Raw genomic sequence first — 24,589 nt, 5'->3', positions numbered from 1 at the left:
AGGAAAATATTATTTTCTCCTTTATTACTACAGTTCTTCCACCTGTTCCCTTTTCCTTTCGGGGACTGTTATTCCTATCTGGGTAGCTAGTCTCCTTTCCTTTCCCCTCCTAGTTTCTCCAGTTTCTTTGAGTTATCTTTTCCCACTTGATCTCCCAGGTTAGTGGTTAGCTCTCAACAATGACTGTGCCTTTTCTTAAATCGTTTTTTGAATTTTTTGGTGAAAGTTTCAGAAAGTTCATTTTGAGGCCGAATTTTCCTTGAGACATTAAAACAGCAACCCTGAAGGTGAGCGGCTGTCTGTTCCATCCATTGTACTTGGCTGGGAAACTCTCATACTAGAAGTTGACCTTGGCGTTCTGAGTACCATCCTCAGTTTCTGAGCCCCTTTGTGTGAGCATACATTTTCTTGCTTCATCATGGCTGTGTTTTTGGCATACTTGCTGTCTTTTTACTCTTTAGAGCAGTAGCAAAGGAGGGGCAGCAGAGGGCAACATGATTTTTTGTGGTGAAAGACCTGGAAGAAAGCCCTTTTGCTGGGCACCAGGAGGGAGGCTTTGAGGACAGGATTTCCCAGCCTAGTGACATGTTTGTCCCCACCTGGAAAAGAGCAATGTTCCCTTGCTGGTCCACTGAGTACAGTAGGATTCTGGGGGCTCCTGGGACCACAAGCACCAGCATGTAGGTGCAGCTCCCCTGTGGGGAGGGAATGCTTTCTGCACCCAAGCAGCAGCACCAGGGCACCGGAGGCCTTCAGCCTTTGCTGTAAGTCCCAGCAAGAGGCGATTTCACTCTCGAACTGGCTTCTTAGTCCTGGCCTTGCAAAACTATACAGAAATCCCGTAATGTTCTCTCCCCTATAGATGTTGGGGATTTTGGGAGAAACTGTAACTCAGACATGTCATGAAGGTCCCACCCATATGCTGACTTGGCTGTGGTATTAGCAGAGGAAGCAGCAAGAGGCACCTACAACGGTCTCAATGTTCCCCTGTATTTTGAGACTCATAAGGCTTTTGCTCCAAAGGAAAAACTGGTAAACCCATGAAAAAGCCTTTAAAAAGTACAAACTACTAATAAATGCATGAAATATATCATATTAGATCGTTATCTATTCATATATAAATGTAATTAACCACCTTACCATCTTTTCATTTTTTATTATAAAGACTGATGGACTGATCTGTTTGATTGACAATAATTCACAGAAAAATATGAAACTGGAACCATTTGCATTATTATTTGCTGGGTGGGGAAACTAATTCTTTTCAAACACTAAAAGGCACTAAAAGTTTATCAAAACATTATGTGATTATATTTATACCTATGTCCTCAGTGATTTTTTTTCTACTGAATTCCTGACTCTAGATTCTCCTAGGATCAAATATTTCACTTTTAAGATATTTGGTTAATTTTCATAACTAACAATGTAGCTCTCTGAAATTATCTTCAAAATTATCACATTTTATGGAAAACTTACTTGAAATTTAGGATTAGTCATCGTGGAGAATTATGTCAGGATTTAAAGAAGGAGGTTGAGAAATTAGTTTAAATGGTCACCGGTTATTTAAGTGTAGGTCAAGAATGTGGGTGTAGAACTTAAATTCAGAAGAATATAATGGTTTTGAAGAACTAGAGTAGAAGTTATGAGGAGACAAGCTTTGGCAATCCTTTCTTAATGGGCAGCCCCAGAATACTTCAGTGGACTCAACCTTAACAATAGCTGGACAGGGCAGAAGTCTTCCTGTTTGTCATATGAGAGAAGGAAGGCGACTGGGCTCTCAGTAGAACCTAATTACCCAAAGGATACCCATAAAGTCACTAGTGAGACTCTCTAAACCTGACTCATTCTACAAATTCCAGGCAATCAGCAGGCAGCCTGCAGAGGGACAGGCATCCTTTGTCATTCTTGGCTGGGCAGCCCTACATTATCTTGACCCCTTCAATGGATAAATGGGTAACAGGTTATCATGAGAGTGGCTCTGTTATCAAAGCCAGCTTGGTGAAGTCCCTATGTGCTTCCCTGTCTCTTACTGTGAGATGCCCTGTGCTGCCAGCCAGAGGGCCATCCCCAGATGTGGTCTCTTGACCTTGGACCAGAATCATGAACCAAAACAAATTTCTCCTTTATAACTACCCAGTCTGTGGTACTGTGTTATTAGGAACAGAAAATGGACTCAGACAGCATCCTTGGAGAACGCCCCACCATTTGTATTTTCAAGTTGAAACTTTCTAAGTGTTAAGGCAGATTTGTAATAAGCTTTTCATATCTATTTTTGCTGCATTTCTTGAAAACACTTGGAAACAAACATGTGATACTGGGTGTGGTGGCACATGCCTGTAATCTCAGCAGCTCAGGAGGCTGAGACAGGAGGATCACGAATTCAAAGCCAACCTCGGTAACTGCAAAGTGCTAAGCAACTCAGGGAGACCCTGTCTCTAAATAAAATACAAAATAGGGCTGGGGATGTGGTTCAGTGGTCAAGTGCCCCTGAGTTCAGTCCCCAGTATCCCCCCCCACAAAAAAAAACTCAAAAAAAGGGGAAAAATATTCCTTTCTTTTTATAATTACCTTGCAGCTGCATATCCCAACCTTTTCTTTTTTTATTAAATACACCCTTTTTCAAGGTGGTGTTTTAGAGATTGTTTTCTGCCTCCTTTGGAATTTTAATACTTATATATCTGTTCATATACTCCAAATTCCTATCTCTGCTTCACACCTAAAAAGAATAATTTTTTTCTTTCCTTTTGTCTCCCCTCAACCCAGGATAAATTTCCACCCCCTTCATTCCATGTTGGGTGTCTGCATTCCATGCTGTTCTCCTCTGTTTTTTGTTGCTTATAAAACAACATCACAGACAGGGTAAGCCATAATGAAAAAATGTTTATTTTGGCTCATGGCCTGTTATGAGGTCTAGGGATGGAACTGGTGATGGCCTTCTTGCTGGCGAGTCCAGAATGGTTCAGAGCATCACCCGGTAAGACACAGGAGCATGTGTGTGTCTCCTCTGGTTCCCCCTTCTCCTTCAAAGACACTGTTTCCCATCACAAGGGCCCCATCCTGGTGAACTTCCTGATCCTAGTCACCTCCCAAAGGCCCACCTCTGAACACCAAAGTTGGATTAAGTTTCTACTTCTCAATCCTGCACAAAGTGGATTGAATTTCCACATGGGTTTAGAGAGGACAAACCATGTTTAAGCCATAGCACATCCCAAGCAGGTATAACTGGCTTGCTGTCACTATAACAATTTAACTGGTCTTCTCAGAAACACAGGCTCAATGAATTCTTTAAGCCCTACATTTTTTAATTTAAACTCAAATTTTTTCATTTTATAATAATACTTATGACACAACATATATAGTAACAGACCCTCTCCACTTCAAGAAAATTACCAATAATGGAATGCAGGCTTAGAAGCAAGTTATTGATATTTGTTCTCAGGACCACACCTAACTTGTCGAAAGGATATATTTTAGAGTGAAAAATGAGAGAAATCAGTTTAAAATATGCATTGTCCAAAGGAACTTGTAATGGGATTTGTGAAGCTGGCAGGTGAAACAATAGGCTGATTACCAAACTTCTGAAGGCAGGGAGAAAAATAATGGAATGGAAAATGACATGCTTAATATAAAGGGAACAAGGGAAATTGCTCTGCCCTTTTAATTAAATGAATAATGTATGATCATTTATAGGTGACAAATTACAAATGAACCCATAGTGCCAGGCAGGCCCATGAAGATAAAAAGGTGGAGATACTGCTCACAGTGGAAAGATCCTTGAAATAGATCATCCAAGATTTGTGTTGCAGTCTCTGGTTTGTAATTTCAAAATAAAAAGTGATGGTATTCATGAGAAAATGAATGCATATTTATCACAAGAGAAGATTACAAGACAAAACTCACAAAAAACTCAATTCAGGAAGCCTCAATCTCCTAAGTGGAATTCAGGCTTAATAACACAAAATGATTGCCTGCATCATTCCAGAGCTGTCTGTACATCACTGACTCCCAGTTTATGGGGTCCTATCAGTATTCTATACAGTTAAAGAGCAAACTTTTGAGACAGATGGCTGAATAGTCCAGATTGTACTTCTGTATTATCATTTTACCTAATAAGATTGCGCCCGAATCCTTCAGAAACATACAGAAAGCAACTGTCAGAAGAAAATGAAATTAGTCAAAGATTCCTTCTATGACAAGATAGGTTCCTTTCTTCATTTGATCAGTTCTTGTGATTAATGAACTCAAATATGGGTGTCAGATTTTGTTGGCACTAAAATAAATGTCTCTTTAACTTAGTTTCATTGTAACGAATATCATGAAAACAGATGTCTTCAGAAGAACACAAAAATTGCTTTTCTCGAGAAGATGGTTTCCTGCAAGGTGGAAAAGTGAATCTACGCTTAATGAAAGCAATCACAGAGAGAAACAGGAATCTGGAGAAACATCATGGAGTCTGAACAAGGACTTGTCTTCGTTTATGAGAAATGTACACTGGGTCAAAGAGGAGGCACCATGGGACCAATAAGAACCTCATGGCCTCCAGACAGGGACCGGGCTGGGTCTCCTCTGCCTGGAAACAAATAATGAGACCTCCTCCCTGGGGACTACAGGAAGACTTTGTAGAAAATTGCAGGCCTTAAAAAGCAAGAGGACAAACAATTGGCCTATAAGAAGGATTCCACCAAGTTCCCTTAAGGACCTGTGACAAGAGATGTGAGGTCTCCAAAACCAAGAGGCCAGCAGCCTTCAAGTGACACTTCACAACTTGGCTTTAGACGGGGGCTTGCAATCAGGGTAAAGGTAACTACAAAACATCACTAAGAAATTAGAGGTGACCACGGGAGGGGAGAGAGAGAGAAAGAAACAACAAAATTTCCCAAGTAAAATGAGGCAGCATGCCAACACATTTTGTTTACTTTTCTTTTTTTGGCAGTGCTGGGGATTGAACATGGGGCTTCATGCACAGTAGGTGGGTGCTCTACCATTGAGTTACGCCTCCAGCCCCAGCATGCCAATATTTTAAAAGACATGAACAAATCCACTAAGAAAGACAACATAATTTTAAAATTCAGAATAGGAATTTGCTTTAAAGTTAATTCTGCCAAAGAAACTTCAAGAGAGTTTAAGATGCCCAAAGAGATAAATAAAAAGGAGAAAATAGTGAAGATTAAGAGCAGAAATTAAAATATAACAAAGAAATAGAGGGGATCAGTAAAAGGAAAAGTAACTTCAAATAAAGTAGAAATTGTTAACATAAACCAAAGTAAAAGTTGGTTCTTTAAATCAAAAATAATTTGGCTGGTTTTGGTCTTGGGTCCTGAGGGATAGCCTCTGAATCCTTGAAATTTGCCAAGCTATAGTTGCATCTTTGTTATTCCTGGTGGTCCTAGTAATTTCTGCCAATGAGATGACTTATTGTGGACTGACCAAATCAGAAAGTCCAACCATGTGCAAGTAGCCAAGGATCCAATTATGTCTATATAACAAAATTTCAATAAATACCCCAAACACAGTCTGAGCTTCCTTAGTTGTCAATGATCTCCATATTGCTATACATATCAGTGTGTGCAGAGGGAATGTTTGGGCTCCACGGAGGAAAAGACTTCTTGCATCCTCTCTGCACATTTGGAGACCCTCTCATGTTTTCAAATATGGCCCGATATTTAGGATGCTCACAGGTCTTTCTTTTTAAAGTGTCTCTTCTATTGGCTGGCTCCGATTTGTATCCTTTTGCTGTAATAAACATGTAATCATAAATATAGCATTTTTTAATTTCATAGAGTCATTTTAGCAAATCACCAAACTTGAGGGGGCACTGGGAACCCCTGAATTGTGGCCTATTGGGCACACAGAAGGGAGGTGTGGGGAATCCCTAAGCTGGTGTCTCAGGTGAGGGCAGTCTCATGGAGGACTGTGCTTCTAACCACTAAGGTTTCACCTAACTCCAAGTAATTAGCATCAGAAGTCATTCACTTCCATAAAAAAAAGAAAGTTATAAATCAATAATATTGGAAACAAAAAGGATGACATCTTCAGATGCCATGAGGATTATAAAACTCTTGAGAGAATACTATATAAATGTACACTGGTGAAAATTAATAACTCTATAAACAACAGGCAATAAGCCAGAAATCCAATAAACTATAAACATTAAACCATAAAGTAGACCATCAATCAATGTCTCTCTTCTTTCCTCTCCACCTGGGACCCCACCACAAACTTTATTCATAAAATTCCTACAGAAGAAAAACAGAGGAAAACAAACCTGTTTCATTTTACTGAGGAAGCTTAGCTTTCCCAATAAAACCAGACCAGTAATGTAAAAGAAGACAATCACAGGACAGCCATCTTTAGGAACAGAGATGGGAAAGTACCAAATGCAATGGCAGCATATTGGATTTAAATATTAAAAATAATGCTGCAAAATCAAGTGTCTCAGAAATCTAAAATAGCATCAGAAAATCTAATTACAATAACATATTGCACTACAAAATATAAGAAGAAAATATGTTGTCAACTCAATACAGCAGAAGTGAACTTTATCAACGTTGTAAAAGGCATCTACAAAATCCTACAAACATTAAAAATTAAATGATATGCATTCACGTCAAAGAAAAAAGTCACAAATATCTGCTATTATTCCTTCCATTCAACATTTTATTAGGGACCCAAGCCAGGATAATAAAGGAAGAAAAAAAAACCCAGAGAATTAAGAATTAGAAAAGGAGAGACAAAACTTCCTTAATTTTGGATGATATGATTGTCTACACAGAATCTTCAAGTAAATCTACAAATTACAACAAACAAGACATCATAGTAAAGTTTCTGCAATATCGAATGAACATGCGAAAAATAATAGCATCCATACATCACAACAAAAATTTAATTGAAACTATTTCATTTACAAAAGAAACTAAAGCATATCTAGGCATAAATTTAACAAAAGGCATGTAAGACTTTTGGAAAAAAAGTATAAAATATTACTGAAACACATAATAAAATTTAAAAGAAGAACTGAATAATTATATAGAGATGTTCTTTAACATCCATGAATTCTCATTAGGAAAACTATATAATGTAGAGCAAGAATAGCAAAACCAAGAATAGATAAAAAGAAATGTGAAAAAGAATACCAGTATTAGTGAGTGTGCCCTAATAGACATCAAGGTGTATTACAGGAGACAGGACTTAAACCACCTTATCAGCTAAAGCTTTGACACACAGACACAGGCTAAGGTGTCCAGAGAAGGAATTGTGTGCCTGCATCAGCCTGCTGCGGCAGGGCTCACACCATGTGTTTGCAGGAAGAGCACTGAGTCAAAATTGAAAGACTACTAAGTCTTACAAGATTAAAACTGATAACTTGTGTGGGAGAAAAGAGCAAATTTAAGTTGAGACAAGCTGCAAAGTGGGAGAAAATGTGAGCTATCACTAGTTACTGAAAAATAATTAGGGTCTGGATCAGACAGGTAAATCTGTAGAATAAGAAACCTAGGTCTGGTGGAATATGAAAACAAAAAAGTTAAATCTCTATGGTAATAAAGAAAATGTGTATTAAGCCATGATGATCTCGAACATGAGATCAAATATAAAATTGAAAATATTGAATGAACATAAAATATTTAGCATGAAGTGGGACTGCTCATATAATCTGGTAGGAATATAAATTGGCCTAAGCACTTTAGGGTGCAATTCAGCAATAGCTGGCAAATTTGAATATGATCATATCCTCCTTTATAGCAATTTTAAACAAAGATATATGTTCTAGAGGTTTTTTTAAAAAAAACATTCTCCCCAATGTGGCACAAAACTCAAATTATGAGAATGCTTATGATGCATTATTTTTAACAGCAAAAGTTGAAACAATTGACATATCTATTGCTATTAAATACATAACAAATGAGTGAATGCTCCTGTATCAACATGAAGCTATTTCTAAAACCTAATGATGAATGAATGTGGAAAATGGGTTGCATGTGGATACCTTAAATGACTGTAAGTCACACACCTAAATGATGTAGATCAGGGAGAAGAATGAGATCAAGAAGTGGGCATAGGGACCTTCTACTTATGCTGTTTTGTTTCTGAATGAAAAATCTAAACCATGTTCAACGTGTTCAACTTAATTTTTGAAAAAGCTGAGTGGTGGACACACCAATGTTGGTTCTACTATTCTCTCTAGGGGTTGAGTTTATGGCATGCTTGACAATTAAGAAGGAAGAAAAAGAAAACAGAAAAAGAAAAAGATACTTCCAAGACTAGAGAAAAGAAGAAAGGAAAAAGAGTCTGGAAAATAACCTTATGGGATAAATAAAGGGTCATGGCTGCATTTGATCTCTCAGTATCTGACATGAGTAAACCCAATCCTGCTCTAATCTTATTAATCTATGATTAATTTTACTCCTGGCACTATTTTGCTTGACTGATAATCCCTTTTAGAAACAGATTGTCCCTGCTACAGTTGTTCCCTAAGAACCAGAGCCTTCAGCAGATTATGACTCAGCACCTCTCACAAGTCAATAAATAGTTTAGTTCTCCACTGAAATGGACAATGATTTCCAATCTACTGGAATCATGGATTTGATACTTAAAATGTTCATAGAGATGTGATGTATTAAGACCCATACTAAGGAACCATTTTATCATTTCTTCCTCTACATTCACTGAATTTTTTTGATGAGTCACTTAATTTTTGCAAATTTTGGGTACAAACCTCAAGTAAAGATTATACCAATAACTTCAAGATTCTCACAGAACTACAGCTCACAAAATTTAAAGTGAGTTTTTGGAGTCACAAGTCTATGGCCACATCTTTTTCACGTTACTTTGGATCTCTCACTGCCAAGCACAGAGAGCAAGTGGAAAAGGACCTCAGGTGCTCCTCCCTTCCTGCCCCCTCTTTCTTCATGCCTGGAATGAGGTGAAGAGGATTCACAGGAAGACAGAGTGCATTTTGGAAGAAATGCTTAGGACAGGGCATCAGGCTAACAGGGGACGATGAGGGCTCTCTGAAGGATGAAGATATACTTAATAGAGGGCTTTCTGTTTTGATGAGCAAAGAGGGGTAGGGAATCCAAATTCGAGTGGACTGGGATTGCTTCCCTGCTGGAGGACAAGCTGGGGAGAAATGGAGGTGGAATGAGAAGAAGGTAACCACGACGTGGAGAAGAGGCATCTTTGGGGGGAGTTTTACTTAATTTAAGGTGGAGCACACAGCAGAGAGTCCCTCTTCACTCTTCTCCCTGGCATCATTTGTAAACATGATAATTCTCACTGATAATTAACACCAGAAGGAGGAGAGCTGAATATCTCTCAGGTGGGTCCAGAAGAAACCAGAATGTAATGCAGATGATGCTAGGAGGACAAACAGAGCTGACCTCATGCAACAGAACAGCTGGCCTTTCTGCTGACTGCTGGCTTCTGCATCTGTCCCATCAGCTTCTGAATTTCTTAAAAGGGGAATTTTGTTAAATTGTTCACTTTTAGTGCATAACATTGAACTATGCCAATAAGTTTTTGTTACATGTACAACCTAACAGATGAACATATTTAGTAATAAATTTTTATATAACAATAGAGAAGACACTGTTATTCAAATTGTATTATTTGTTATGAAGAAAATAAGGACATACATTTTTAAATGTTTATTATAAGAACAGAATTTTAGGTGCAATGATAATAATATATTTCTTACCTCAAAATTAAAAATTAAAATTCTTAAAGTCAATCTTTACCTTGTTATGTTTCTGTATAGGCTCTGGAGAATAAAGGGAAGTTTTCCCTATTTCCTAGTTAATTCTAAATTTAGGTTAATTAATCCAAAGTAACAAAACAAGTCCTCAGTTTCACAACAGAAGTTAAGCAGCTTAATTTATTCTTAAACAATGTCTTTTCAGAACTCTGAGTTGACTCCTAATGGGTAGAGTGGTTTATTTTGGACTTTCTAAGTAATCTAGTGCAGAATATGTAGAAACTTAAAGAAATTGCTTCTCTAAAAGCTCATGACCTTTTGTAATCTATTTTAAAAATAAGCTTTCAAAAATATTACATAATGCTATTGCCTTAAATACTGCGTCATTATAGTCCATAAACCTGAATTGCTGTCATTATAGCTGTTTTAAGGATTAAATGAGATAATGAATTCCTTTAAAGCATCTGGTACATAAAAGGCCCTCCAAGCAACAGTAGCTATTATTATTGTTAATACTAATGTATTTGGATTTAACACATGAGAATGTCAGTGGAAATGCTCTCTGCTTCTATAGCTTAGACCAGATGCAGCTCCTGCTTATTTTTGTAAAGAAAGTTTTACTGGAGAACGACCATTCTGAGACCACGCCCAGTTTGGTTCAATGACAGAGTCAAGGAGCTGAGACAGACAGCAGATGGTCTCCAAAGCCTAAAATATTTTCTTACCTGGCACTTTGAAAAAGTTTGCTTATGATTGCCTTAAATTCAAGCCATTCTTATGTACTTTTTAAAAAAGAAAGCATTTTATTTAAAAAGTGAGTTTGATAAAAGCAACTTATGTACTCATTTAGAAAAAAATCACTTTGACTCACCTACACATTCTGATCAAAGAAAAGAGATAATGTAATTTTGAATAAAGACCAAGAATACTTTAGAAATGCAAACACCCAAAGTTTGTCCATCCAGAGGAACAAATTCTGAAAGGTTAAAAAGTTCAAGAATAAACTAGTATGATGACAGTGGTTGTTTAAGTGAATTGAATCACCACTACCGTTATGGTTTAGATGTGAGGTGTTCTTCCAAAAGCTCACATGTGAGACCATGCAAGAAGATTTGTAGGAGAAATGATGGGTTGTGAGAGTCTTAACCCAATCAGTGAAATAATCCCCTTATAGGGATTAACTGAGTGGTAACTGAAGTGGTAGGAGGAGGTGGGAATTGGGGCGAGGCTTTGGGTATATATTTGTATCTGGCAAGTGGGGACCTCTCTCTCTGCTTCCTCATGATATAAGCTGTTTCCCTCTGCCACACTCTTGCATGATGTTCAGCCTCACCTGGAGACCCTAGGAATGGAGCTGGTTTCCTATGGACTAAGACCTCTGAAACTGTGAACCCTCAAATAAACTTCTCCTATACAGTTGTACTGGTTGGATCTTTTAGTCGCAGCAGGAAAAAAAAGAAAAACCGACTAAAACGACTACTTAGTTCATTTACTTCATTTTCTTTCTAAGAATTAGCTATTTTATTTACTTATTCACCAGTCTATTGGGATATAATTTTCATATAATATGTGTATTTATGTGATGTATTAACTTGGTGAGTTTGGGAATAAGAATAAATCCATGAAACCATTACCATCAGTGCCACAGACACAGACGACCCCATAGACACATACGACCCCATAGACACATACCTCCTCCTAATCCCTTTATGATGATGGTAAGGAATATAACCACCACCGCTGAGTGCAAATCCAGCACTCAAAGAATTGACAAAGGGTTGTCATTAAAAGCAGATAGAAACATGGCCTATAGTAATGTTTTCAGGTAAAGTTCGAACACAGAGGTAGGATGTTGAGGGAGTTCCCATTACATGGATATCACCTATATGATGAATAGGTTTCTACATGTCAATCTTTTTTTTCATAAATATATAAACATTGGATTAAGATATATTTTTTCACAATGAATAAGAAAGTGTTCTCTGAAAATTATTAAAAATATTTAAAAATCCAATAATAACAAAGTCGATCAATAATAGTTTCAAACTCTAATATGATATATTGGATGCTAGACAGATGTGTTTTTCATCAGTAAACCTACTGCTGCTGATTTGGTATCTTTTTAAATTGATGCATAATAATTGTACAAATGCATGGGGTCCCACGTGATATTACGATGCACATATACACGGTGCAATGATCAAATCAGGGTGATTAGCATATTCTTCACCTCACACATTCACTGTGTCTCTGTGATGGTTGGGGGTCTTTAGCACAGGTCCAAACACCTCAGTTTCCAGTGCAGCAATTGTTATGTTATCTCTTTAAATTTCCCTGCAGCCTCCTCCTTGGTGGTGTTGAGCTGACTGGTCTAATTACCCTCTTCTGAATCTCCGCTTGCTCACATTAGTAGGAAGCAGACTAATGCAACAGGAGAGAGGGAGAGAAAACCAAGGGGTGGGCAGAAAAACAGCAAGATCACGAGGTAAGCCCTGGAAGAGGGTTGCCTTGGCAACGTGACATGTGGTGGGGAAGACTGCTCAGGCGCATGGTGACAGGAAATGAATCAGACAACACAGTGACCAGAGGGATCACTTTAAGAAGCAGACAGTGAGTCAGCTTGGGTGGAAATCAAGCAATTAACGAGCTGACATTAAGTTTCACATTCATAAAAGGCACTGTCTGAGGTTGGCCTTGACCTTGGCCAGTGCTGTGCACTTGGCCAGCTGCTTACCTCTGCAAGGTAGAACTCGTCGTATTGGCTTCTGAAGTTCTCGCCTTTGTAGTAGTTGCTGGCTGCGACGATGACATCCACAGTCACCATGCTCAGGATGAACATGTGGAAAACCGACGACCGCATCATTTTCTGGGGAGGCAAAACAGACAAACTCCTCACACAGAAGGAAACCTAGTAATGAAATGGAATTTGTGTGCTGAGACCTTGAGGGAGAACCTTGTGATGTGTCGCTCTGCACAGAGCTTGGGGACAGCCTGATCCATGTGCTTTTCTGTTGAATAGTGTGACCAAAGGAACTGCTTTCCTCAAGGGGTTAAAACATGGCTAGGAAGATGGTTTCAGAGACCTTAAGTTAAAGATAGAAAATAAATTTCATTTAATTTGTATGTAGCTCAATGCTCATTGGTCAGTGAGGTAGTCTTTATCCTATATTCTGACTGTGTGAGAAAGTGATTTTCAGAAAGCCAATACCACAAAACAAGTTTGACTTTATCCTGTGTTAAAAGAGAGAGAATGGCTGAGGATGAAAACATCTTTAAATGGTCATAAAACTAGAAAATGGAAGAAACCTGAGATTTGTTTTGTACTTATTGCTTCCATAAATATTTATTGAAAATTATACTACACTAATAGCTACATTGTACTTAGAATGTGCCTTATTCTTTACTCGACTTAGCTCAGTTAATATTCATAACAGCCCTAGGAAATTATTCCAGTTTTATAGATAGGGAAACAGAGGCTCAGAGAGTTAAATAACTTCTCTGCTGTCACACAAGTCTTGAAGTGGAACCAAGGATTTGGGCCCAAGTCTGGTACAAGTCCACTCTCTAAAGGGACCTGGAGTTAACTAAACATTCAAAAACCAGAATATTCTCATAATGTCTGCCATATAGTGAATGCTTACTCTGATCCAGTCCATTTCTACATGTTACTTATTTTTATTTCTTCTGACCTCCATAGTAGTTCTAAATGGTATTATTTAACTCCATATTTTAGGCAGCTTAACTTTTTTTTTTTTTTTTGCCCAAGATCACACAGCAAGAAACAGCAGAGCCAGGCTCTGCACTCATTTGTTCAAAGTCTATCTTGGTATTAGACCCAGCTCTGCAGTGGAGAGTATCTAAATGGAAGTAGAAAATAAAGGCTGTGGACAATGGGAGGAGGAAAACGCTGCCCATGGAAAGCAGCTAAGCACTAAGGACACACTACAGAGCCATGTCCATGTCCCTGAGCAGGAAAAGTGCTACCATACCCTCTTCATGAGGTCCCTGTTCTTTCCCAGACTCTTGGACAGAGTGGTGTTGGCCTAGGGTTTGAACCTTGCATCCTTGGGATGAACCCCACTTGATCATGGTGCACTATTTTTCAAATGTGTTTTGTATGCAATTTGCCAGTGTTTTATTAAGAATTTTAGCGTCTATGTTCATCAAGGATATTGGTCTGAAGTTTTCTTCCCTTGATGTGTCTTTGTCTGGTTTTGGCATCAGGGTGATACTGGCTTCATAGGATGAGTTTGGAAGAATTGCTTTTCCTTTGGTTGTCCCTCAAAATTCCTGTCTTAGCAACTAAAAGAGTGTAATTGAAGCACCACCTGTGAATAGGACTTCCTCCTCCAAGCACAGCCACTGTCTCTAGGCATCTACAGATACTCTGGGGTCTTCATTGTCCCACAGTATTTATTAGTAGCACTGGCTCTGGACTGAATTGTCTAGAGCTGAAACTCCATTATTGTCCCCCTGGGCAGATTAATCACACCTCTTTGTGACTTGTTCTTCTCCTCAGGAAACTGGACATAATGGTGCCTACTTCAGAGGGTCATTATTGCTTTAAATGAATCGATGTTTGTAAAGTGCTTACAATATTTCCTGCACATTACAAGTGTTCTCTTGAAGGTTTGCAGGGAAAAAGAAATGCATTCTGTGAATCAGGTGTTTTTCTATCAGGAATAAAAAATTAAGAGCTCAAGGTCAAAGAATTGATTATACTGTTCATTTGAGTGAGTCCAGAACCAAGGGAGATAAAATAAAGGTGATAAAGGTCTAATAATTTGAGAGATGCCAGGGCCACTGGAAAAGTGTTTTTTTAATGAGCCTTTGTATCATCATATCTATTAATGTGTTCTTATATTCACTTTGACTTTATACTATAGGTAATACAAAATCAAATTCCAGAACTGTCAATCAACATGCACATCAATTTTCTTGCAGGAACTACTGACCTTCATAATATAGATAAGCAAATCACTTGGCAAGTTTCTATTCTCATTAGAATTTTTATTGTTATTTAGTCTTTCTTTGCATTGTGAGAGTTAAATTCTATAACCATTATTCCTTTTCTATACTCTTTTCAACATAATGTTCTATTAAAAACATTTCAACTGATTTCCACTTTATCTGCCTGACAGGAAAGCCACAACTTTCTCTTTCTATTTTCCTTAGCTGTGAATTTATGTCTTAAGTAAACTGTTATTACTGAAAGGTCCAAACAAAGCTTTTAGCCATGGCTGTCAAAAAAACTTTTAAATTGGTTTTGTATCTGTCACAGCTTCACATTGGTGCTGTCATTATAATTAGCTTGTTTTTTGTCTGAATGTCTACGTGTCCCTGTTGGTACAGAGTCATTAAAATAATCACTTACAATGGATTTTGATATGCTATAATCACCATTGCTTAGCTGACTTCCTCCAAAGTAATAACTTTCAAATATTAAATAAGAATTAAGGTGATAAGTATGTTCAGTAGCTAAATTTAAGTACTAAAATCAGCAACTCCAGCTTTAATGCTAATGCTACTGACATGGACCACTTGGTTGCAATTCAACTGAACTGATGTTTGGAACTAGCTACCAGTCTCCATGCAAATGGGCCAGTTACATTCCATACTGACTTGTGCCTCTGTCTTTAGGATAGTCCAAATTTGTACCTTCAACTTGTATTTTCTTCAAGAAAAATTAAGGTAAAGGAAAATGTTAAAGTTAAATTAGTGCCATGTAATATTTTACAACTTGAGATTTCCATAATTGCATTATTTAATATAAATGTAGAATCTATCTATATAGAGAAGCACACATACATATATGTATATGTGTCTAAATGTGTTTATGTGTGCATATATATATTCATATTTATATATTTAATATAAGGCTTTTAAGATCCTTCATATGCATTAAATTTTTTAAAAAGTTCCCTCCGATTGCAATGTTATTTTAGCTTACATCTTTAAAAACATTAGACAAGTGCTGAATATGTTTTTAGTTTGGCTCTGATCCAAGAACTACTTATTTGTGTATTTGACAGTTGGGATTACCAAAATACAAAAAAAGAGACTATAATAGCATCAGCCCCAAGGAAGCAAAATCTGTCAGGAATGCTCTAGAGCATTGCTACTCAAGTGTGGTTCCCAGACTAGCAGCATTTTGGGAGGTTAATAGAAGTGCAGGATTTCAGGGCCCATCCCAGACTTACTGAATTCAAATTTGCATGTCTAATAAGGTTTGCCAGGTGATTCATGTGCATTTTTAAGTTTGGTAATTACTGTTGTAGGTGATACCTTTGAGTCAGAGGATAAACTGCATGACGTAAAATTATTTACAACTTCACAAATTCATGATTCCAAAAGCCTATAATGACTGAAATAGACTATAAAAAATACTGACCAGACTATTGTAGCACTATATTAGAAGAAGTCAAGGAAACAGTGTTTTCTCTAGGATATCTGAAAAGTAATTCAGTATTGATACCTTGCTTTTCACCTAAACAAGAATTGTAAGATGACAAATTTGTGTTGTTTTAAGTCTAAGTTTGTGGGAATTTGTTAGTGCAGCAGTGGGAAAGCATACAGCCCTGTCAGTGATTTTGACAGACACCAACTCAAATGTATGCAAATGATTATACAGGAGTACCCAGGGCTAAAAAAATACTACTGGCCAAAAGGTTTCACCTAAAGGCACATGCCAGTAGGGGTCACTGTAAAATTTATTACTAGCAAAAGTAAAACACATCATGCCAACTAGGACTTCTCATCTTGCTTCACGTCAGAAAGCCGGATGAGGCAATGGATCTGAAACAATGATACTGAGTCCAATCTCAAGCAGAAGAACAAGAAGGGTCACATTTTTGATATTAGTTCTGAATCCTAAACCCTCAAAGACTGTGACATTGAAGCCAAACATAGACAGGGCTCTTCACACAATTAAAATTGACACCAACAAGATACAGTGTCAAAAAGAGAAGGAATGTTTCCTTCATGCCAAGTATATTGCATGTAGGTGTAATAACGTAATTTAATCTTCAACAATCCTGCGGGATAGATAATTTACCACCTCTTGGTAAGGATGCAAAGCTTCCAAGATCACAGAATTTGAAAGTGGTCTCAGATGGTGTGGGGCCAGAGCAGGTGCTCTGTTGCCTTCTACTGAGAGGTCAAGAGCACTTAGCAGTACTTTAGATACCAAAACAAAGGAGAAGCAGTTTCCTCCTCGCCAAGTTTAAGGTTGAAGAGAAGGTAGAAGTACATGAAACCTTTACTTAAAAGCTAAGATAATCCATTTTTTTGTAGAAGAACAGAAGATCATCCTGGTGTAACAGGGTCAGTTTTGAAGACAGATTGAGTTTAAATCTTAGTTCAGAGCCTGATTCAACCTCTCTGTGACAGATTTTTCACTTAGGAATGGGCTTGTGATAACATCTATGTTTCTAGGCTGTAACATAAATGTAAATGAGACTATTTAGTAAAGAGCCAAGCCCATGGCAGTCATTTTACATTCATTCCATAACTCTTACAAATACTGAATTAGAAAATGCCCTGTGGAAGTAAAGGCAGAGATACCGTCAGTCTATCTGGAGGAAGGAGAGAAGGTATAACACAGGATATCAAGTTGAAGAGAGAACTAGCTCATCTTGAAATGGACATGAAAATCCTTAGACATTCAAGAAACCTAAATTAATCTCATTTTCAGTGGCATAAATGTTTGAGCACTTCATAGGAGCTCTTTCTGTTAAATTTCTCATGTAGTTCTTTTAATGAAATAATGGCTTAAAGATTCTGAAGGCACACCAATATTGTGGTTATAGAGGCCACAATAAATACAACTTAGGATAATGGATATTATGGATAATAGTACAGCTCAGAAACTGAATCTTTCAATTGGCTTGAATGAATAAAATACCTTACCCTTAATCAAAAAAAAAATCATCCATAGAACATCACATCAGTCATGTGCTAAAAGTTATGTTCTAATAAGATTTCAAAATAAACATATTGGGAAAACAATGTAATTATAAGGTGCAGTTTTCAAAACCATCTTGCATATGAGCCAGGAGTATAAGAGCAAGACCTAAACATGTAAAAAACCAAATGCACAAAACCTAAAATACATCTTCCATTTGCAAATGGTGCATCCTTATTTAGAAGGCATCTGGATAGTCATTGTTTCTTCAATCAGTATACAAAGTCATTCTGCCCAATATAAAGAATTTGTATTATAAGGTAATGTGTTTGCTTCAGTATTAGAACTGACTAATGGATATCTTCAGAGACTCCCACCTGTCTGTCCTTGGAGAGGCAGGATGAAAGAGACCCACAAGTAACTCCCCACAGGGCACTGGGAGTCCCTCATACCTACTTCCCCCCTCCCAGCTGTGACACACAAAAAGGAGTTGCTCTTTTTTCTTGGAAGAGAAAGCTGTGTAAGACCCTGACATCTGGACATCAAACTGTAAGGAGAAGAAAGAGGAGTTCCATAACGCCTTTTCAGTCTTGGCCAACATGAGTGTAGCTTTCCCTCAACTCTGTCAGAGGCTAGATATTCAGTTACAAATTGACAAATATTTAGTACTCTGAATATACTTCCATTACCAGCTCCCGACCCTACCACACAAACTAGAAGAAGTCCATGCCCAGTGGAAGGGAAGTACTGCTAGGCTGGCTGATTATTATTCTCAGCCAGTGATGATTTCAAGACTCTTTTACTCTGTGCAGAAGAGCCTGGAGGCCTCCCGTTGAAACTACCTACCTGTATCCACACCTTGGCTCTGTCCTCCACAAGGACAGAGTCACATGAACTCAGTCATGTGATTTATTTGGTGAGTGAGACAAACTCAGGAGCAAAAATTAGTATCTGCTTAGCTGGGCATGATGGTGCATGCCTGTAATCCCAGTAGCCTGGGAGGCTGAGGCAGGAGGATTGCAAGTTCAAAGTTAACCTTGGCAACTTAGCAAGGCCCTAAGCAACTTAGCAAGAGCCATTCTCAAATTAAAATTTAAAAAAAATTAAATGGGGGTGGGGATGGGGATGTGGCTCAGTGGTTACAACCCACATCACTTGGTTGTTAACCTTCTAGCTGCCCCAGCTTCTCTGGGACCTCTGTGAAGCAGTGGTCTCCTCTGGGGGGGGGGGGGTACTGAGAAACTCTTTTCTAATCCTAAACAATGACCCTTGCAGGGAGGGAAGAGCACATGTGGGCTTTTCAAAGGGGCTTAGCTGTGTTATTCTAGGCTGGACCACATAGATCTGGTCCCATTCTCCTCTTCATACTTATCAGAACCCACAAAGCCCCAGCACTCACAGAGATCTGATGCCTCACTGAGCACTCAAAGCTCACAAAAGCCATCTCTAGGCACAGAAAGACTGTCATTAAGACTGCCGAGATCTGGATACATTAGCAGAAGTAAGGAATATTTAAAATGAAACTTTTCCTATTACCTGCCCAATAAAATCATCTGTTTGAATTGATTTAAATCATGGTGAATTTTCTGAAAGCTTCAATTTAGGACAACATGCATTTTCCAGTCTACAATGCCATAATGGATATTCACAATTCAAACCATCATACAGAACACTGCTTAATCTCTCTCCTTTCCTCCTACTTTATAGCCACACATTTATGGATTAGAGGAAGAAAGGAGAAGTAAATGAAGTCCTATACAAAACCTTTCAATTAGCTCAACTATAATTTAAGGATTAAAACTCAGTGTCCCCACATGACTTCATTACTGGCGTTCGGGAATAAAAAAAAAGGAATAAAAATGCTGAAATCTTGGCTTTTGAATAATGAAGTGTTGACGTTGATTATTTTGCTAGACATGAATAATAATAATAAAAATCAAACCACTAGTTCTTCAATATTTTTCTGCCATGTTCCCCCTATTTAGAAAAAGGGTAGTGGAACAGGGAAATTAAAACACACCAGTATTACTCCACCGGGACTTTTCCTCCAAGCCAACTGCTTTATGTTTTATTGAAAACTGTGCATGTGTGTTTATGGGGGCAGTCATGTGGCACCTGCACTAGGGGAGGGGGAGGGTCCGTGTCTGCCATGTACGTGTTGAATCACATGCATCCAAAAAGGATTTGCCAAGTGCCAATCGCGTGAAAGCGATAATGGAGCCAACAGAGAAGAAAGTGACCAAATAGAATCAAAGACCAGAGGCCACAATGTTGAGAGATTTTTCTTGGACCTGATTTTGAGGATACGGCCATTAGGATGGAATGGGGAAAATGATTTAAAAAAAAAAAAGAAATCTGGAGGACTGAATTCATGACAGAATTGCAGACAGATGGGATTGGGAGAGGACAGAGACAGAGGCTTTACATTGGTTTGCAAACTTCTGGAAATGCAGGGAACATCTGGTTTCTCATGCTCAGGGGCAGGGCAGAGAGGGGTGCTAAGTTCTGCTGCAACAGGGGTGATGTGCCTGTGTTAATGGGGGGACAGGCGCCTGCTGGACACTTAGATGTTAGTTAAAAGATACAAAATTACATCTGGATTGGAGGAGTAAGTTCAGGGTGTCACTGAGCGGTGGGGTGACTGCAGTTAAAGAGGACACACTGCCTTTTGGAGGAAGAGTGGACGTCCAGTGTCCTCACCATAAATGAGCTGCCTATGCGAGGCCACGCCCATTCCACCGAGTACCTGTGCTTCCGGGCAATGTGCTGTATGTGATAAACACGTGCTACTTTGTCCTTCAATTTAAATAACTAAATAAATTTGGGGGCAAAAAAAAAAAAAAAAAAAAAAAAAAAAGGAAAAAGAAATATACTCTACCATGCAGAAAAGAAAGCAGGGCTGGGACTGGGGACCTGTGTGAGACCTCACTTTCTGCACAGGAGCTGAAGGCCCGGGGCAGGGGAACAGGATGGAAGGAGCGTTGACAGCAAGCTATCTGCAGACGGAGAGGCCCGCCTCTTCCCGTGCTGGGCCGGGCATTTTCTGTGCACGGGTTCCAAGACTCACACCACCTGGAGTACACCATCCTCCCTATTTTTCAAGTGAGAAAACCGAGGCTGTGAGAGATGAAGCGAATTGTCCCCTGAGCTCTCCCCCCTCGCTCTCTTCTCACCCTAGATGGTGAGTATAGAAATCAGCTTTTGGAAAGAGCCGAAAATTCTCGTGGGCTCCATCAATTCTTGAAGCGCGATCTGCCAGTTCAGTTCGTGGGAAGGTTCATTAAGAAGACAGACGTTTTAAGAAGCGCCCAGGATGTCACTTCATCCCTTGAAATACACAGCCCACCTCTTCCCCATCTTCAGCTTCAATGGAAATTTCCTCAGAAAGCATTACAACGCCACAGTAATAATTTTGCCACAATTTGACCTACTTACAGTAAGAGCTACCTCTGTTCTTTACGGGGGAGGTGCGCAATGGGAGGTGGCGGGGAGAATTGCGCAGGAGCTTGCGGGTCTCACGTATACTTTCATTTTCTTGTCAGACTTTCTTTATGATAATACATCACTGGGTCGGTGTTGGAAGATGGCTCCAAGTGTGCAGCCACATCTGTCAAATTGTCAAGAGATGAAAACTCCCACCTGAGAGGCAGGGGGAAAATGGCTTGTCACAGCAGCAGCTGAGGAGTGAGGTTCCCGTTTAATTGAGTTCTATTTATCATGCATTAGAGTGACCCCTTCACACAGAGCCTGCTTATACAAAAGTAGCATTTACATAGCTACAGAACTGGCTGGGTCCACGCTAAGAGTCAATTAGAACTTTGCAGTTTTCTGAGATGCACGCCCAGGCACACATTCAAGGAACTTTCTAAATGTTTTGGTATTACTACACAAAAGAAGTAGATGCTGGAGGTGCAAATTATGCATTCGCATGTCGACTATTAATGTTTTGTATTTGTATTATATATGACATTGTAATGTCTTCTTAATTAGATAGAAGCAATGTATCCCTTAGACATATACAGAATTTCAAAAAAAGTCATTTAGAATATTTAGCAGGTAAGTGGGCGAATGACATAAATAAGCAATCTATAGAATGCTTGTGTAGCTACAGAAATTCATAAATGGTCTATAAATACATGAAAAAATGCCTAACACTTATAGGCTGTAATCAGAGAAACAGAAATTTAACATTGTGAGATACCATTTCATGTCATCAAGTTAAACGTCTGAATGTCTGATAACAAGGACAAGGATGTAAAACAATGGGAATTATTAAAATACTCTAGTATTGGGATGAACCCAGTCCTTTTTACTTTTTAATTAAAGTGTCTCCCTAAGCTTCTGAGGCTGGCCTCTAACTTGTTGCTGGGATTACAGACATGTGCCACCACATCCAGCTACTGATCATATATTTTTATAGTAGAATAATATACAGGGTTAAAAATGAAGTGGTTAAAAAGATAGACTGCCTGAGATGAAACTACTAGTCCCTAACCAGCTGCGTGATCTTCATCAGGCTAATTTTGTTCTCTGAGTCTCCATTTCCTCATCTGTAAAACAGAAATCACACTAGTACCTATAATCACGGTGTTATTGTGAGCACTAAATAACTTAATAAAACCTATGAAACAATGTGCTACACACAGTGAGTGGTCAATAAATGATAGCAATTATTATTTCTAATGGATGCATATGTGTTTTTCACACCTGAGTTTCTGTATTATTTTATAATATATACTTTAGTTAAGCTTTTATTTATTTATTTGGGTGGGGGGTACCAGAGATTGAACTCAGGGGCACTCAACCACTGATCCACATCCCCAGCCCTATTTTGTATTTTATTTAGAGACAGGGTCTCACTGAGTTGCTTAGCACATTGTCGTTGCTGAGGCTGGCTTTGAACTCATGATCCTCCTGCCTCAGCCTCCTGAGCCACTGGGATTACAGGCAGTTAAGCTTTTATTGTTACATTATAATTACATATAATAGTGAGATTCATTGTGATGTTCATATAAACATATAATTTGGTCAATTTCATTGCCCATACCTTGCCTATCCTTCCCCTCCTCCTTATCCCTGGTTCCCTTCTTCTACTTACTTATTTCCTTTCCAACATTGTGTGTGTGTGCGTGTGTGTGTGTGATCACATATGCATTCATTAATGCAAGGAAATGAATTAAAATATTGTGAAATAGCATCGATTTACAAAGTGTTCGTTTCTAAGTAGATGGAAACTATTTTGTGAAGCCCTAAAGAAACTGTTTTATGGGTGATCTATGATTTAGATTAGGCAGTAATAGCCTAGTTAGCCCTTAATAAGACGCAAATTTTTGGTAGAGAAAACTAGGCCTGAGTTATAACTTCTGAGGTCATGTCAGTACTTCCTGTTATCACAGAGGAATGTTCCTCTTCAGTCACTCCATGATGCTGATGAGGACAGTGAAGTCATGGCTCCAGACAGAGATGGGGCAAGGTTTTCACAGAGGATTAAGAAGGGAGGCTTCAGGTTACTTTGGTTTTATGCTGTAGGCACACCTAATATGCTAGGTCCTTTGTATATCTAGGTTATGCATTTGTGGATTCAACCAACTATGGATGAAAACAAATATTGCATCTATACTGAACAATTAGAGACTTTTTCCTTATCATTATTCCCTAAATAATATGGTAAAACAACTATTCATATTGTGTTAGGTAGTATAGGTCACCAAGAGATGATTTTAAAGCATACAGGAGGGTGTTTACATATATTATGTGCAAATACTGTGCAATTGTATGTCAGGGATTTCAGCATCCACAGATCTGACCCTGGGGGTCTTGAAACCAATCCTCAGGGTTCTGAGGGGCAAATGCACTTTGTTTCAGTGGCCCTGCTGCTTCTGTTTCAGTACTCATGACCAGCTACTTTGACCAATGTTTCCTACTTTGCTGACCTTCTGGAAGACCACTGTATTCCCTCCCTGTCTCCCTTTTCCTCTGGAAGTCTTCTGGTGAGTCTCATTGGAGCCTTGACTGAGAGGCCCCCAAACTCAGTCTCAATCAGCCATGTTTGGGTAATGAACAAGAGCCACCAGAGTCAAGTCTGAACATTCAGGGTGAGAAATTAGAGACAGAAGCCCAGGAACAGAGATTAGAAATCAGGTGGCCCAAATGGAGGGAGAGAAAGTCTCAGAAAGTGTCACTTGGGAAGCTGACATGCTCTTTGTAAGCATGAGGTCTTCTCCTTACAACTAAACAATTCTTAACTAAAACATACTCAGTCCTCTCAAACCCAGGAAGGAGGTGTTTTTCTCCTTATTTTGCATAAATATGTCCAAGGTCATACCAATAATAAGTAGCAGAGCTGAAATATGTTTGTCCCCAGTTCTCCTAAGAGGCTGAAATAGCTTAATTTCTCCTCCCTCAAAGAAAATGCTGTCCTGGGTATCACTTGACAGGAAGAGGAGAAGGATGTCTGTAGCTGGGGATGAAGAGGTGGCCAAAGGAAGTCATGTCAGGAGATGTGTGTTTGGGGCAGTCATAGCATACAAAGGAGGAGAAACTCAGCCATGGGGCACAGCTCATCCACAAAACAATGCTTTTCCTTCTCACTACCAACCATCATTTCCTATAGCTTGAACCAGAGACGGGAAGGGGAGGTTATAGGCATTGAGCAGATCAGCAATGCACAGGGCCGTGGAGACAGAAGCAGAAAGACATCCAGGCAGGATGAAGGGCAGGGAGTGTCCAGGGCCCACAGAGTTTTTTAGGGATTGCACATGTTTATCATGACTAAGTGTACCATTAAACTTAGCCTGTTAAACATGGCATGAATTCCACTAATATTGGACAGACATGAGCAATGTTCTAGCAAAATGAACATAATTGATATTAAGTTTACTGGTCACAAATTTTCAACAAATGGCATTAGAGAGTTCACCACACAGTCTGAAAAGGCCAACAATATTGCCAAGGAGGGCAATATTGGGGATTTTGCAGTTAAGCTTATGAGTACA

The 24,589-nt window shown here is 38.8% G+C and overlaps 1 protein-coding gene across 2 annotated transcripts in view; it reads right to left on the bottom strand.

Annotated features, from left to right (window-relative positions):
* The window catches only part of Nalcn (sodium leak channel, non-selective), a 278,563-nt gene that overhangs the window by 156,557 nt on the left and 97,417 nt on the right, over positions 1 to 24,589 (bottom strand). For both annotated transcript variants that reach the window (XM_026399552.2, XM_077792082.1), the window contains one exon: positions 12,426 to 12,557. In XM_026399552.2, coding sequence (XP_026255337.1) covers positions 12,426 to 12,557 — 132 coding nt within the window. The remainder of the gene's footprint in view (positions 1 to 12,425; positions 12,558 to 24,589) is intronic.

This window comes from Urocitellus parryii, chromosome 2 (genome assembly GCF_045843805.1).
Source record: "Urocitellus parryii isolate mUroPar1 chromosome 2, mUroPar1.hap1, whole genome shotgun sequence".
NCBI classification, from domain to species: Eukaryota; Metazoa; Chordata; class Mammalia; order Rodentia; family Sciuridae; genus Urocitellus; species Urocitellus parryii.
This window is presented reverse-complemented; position numbering and strand designations above follow the sequence as displayed.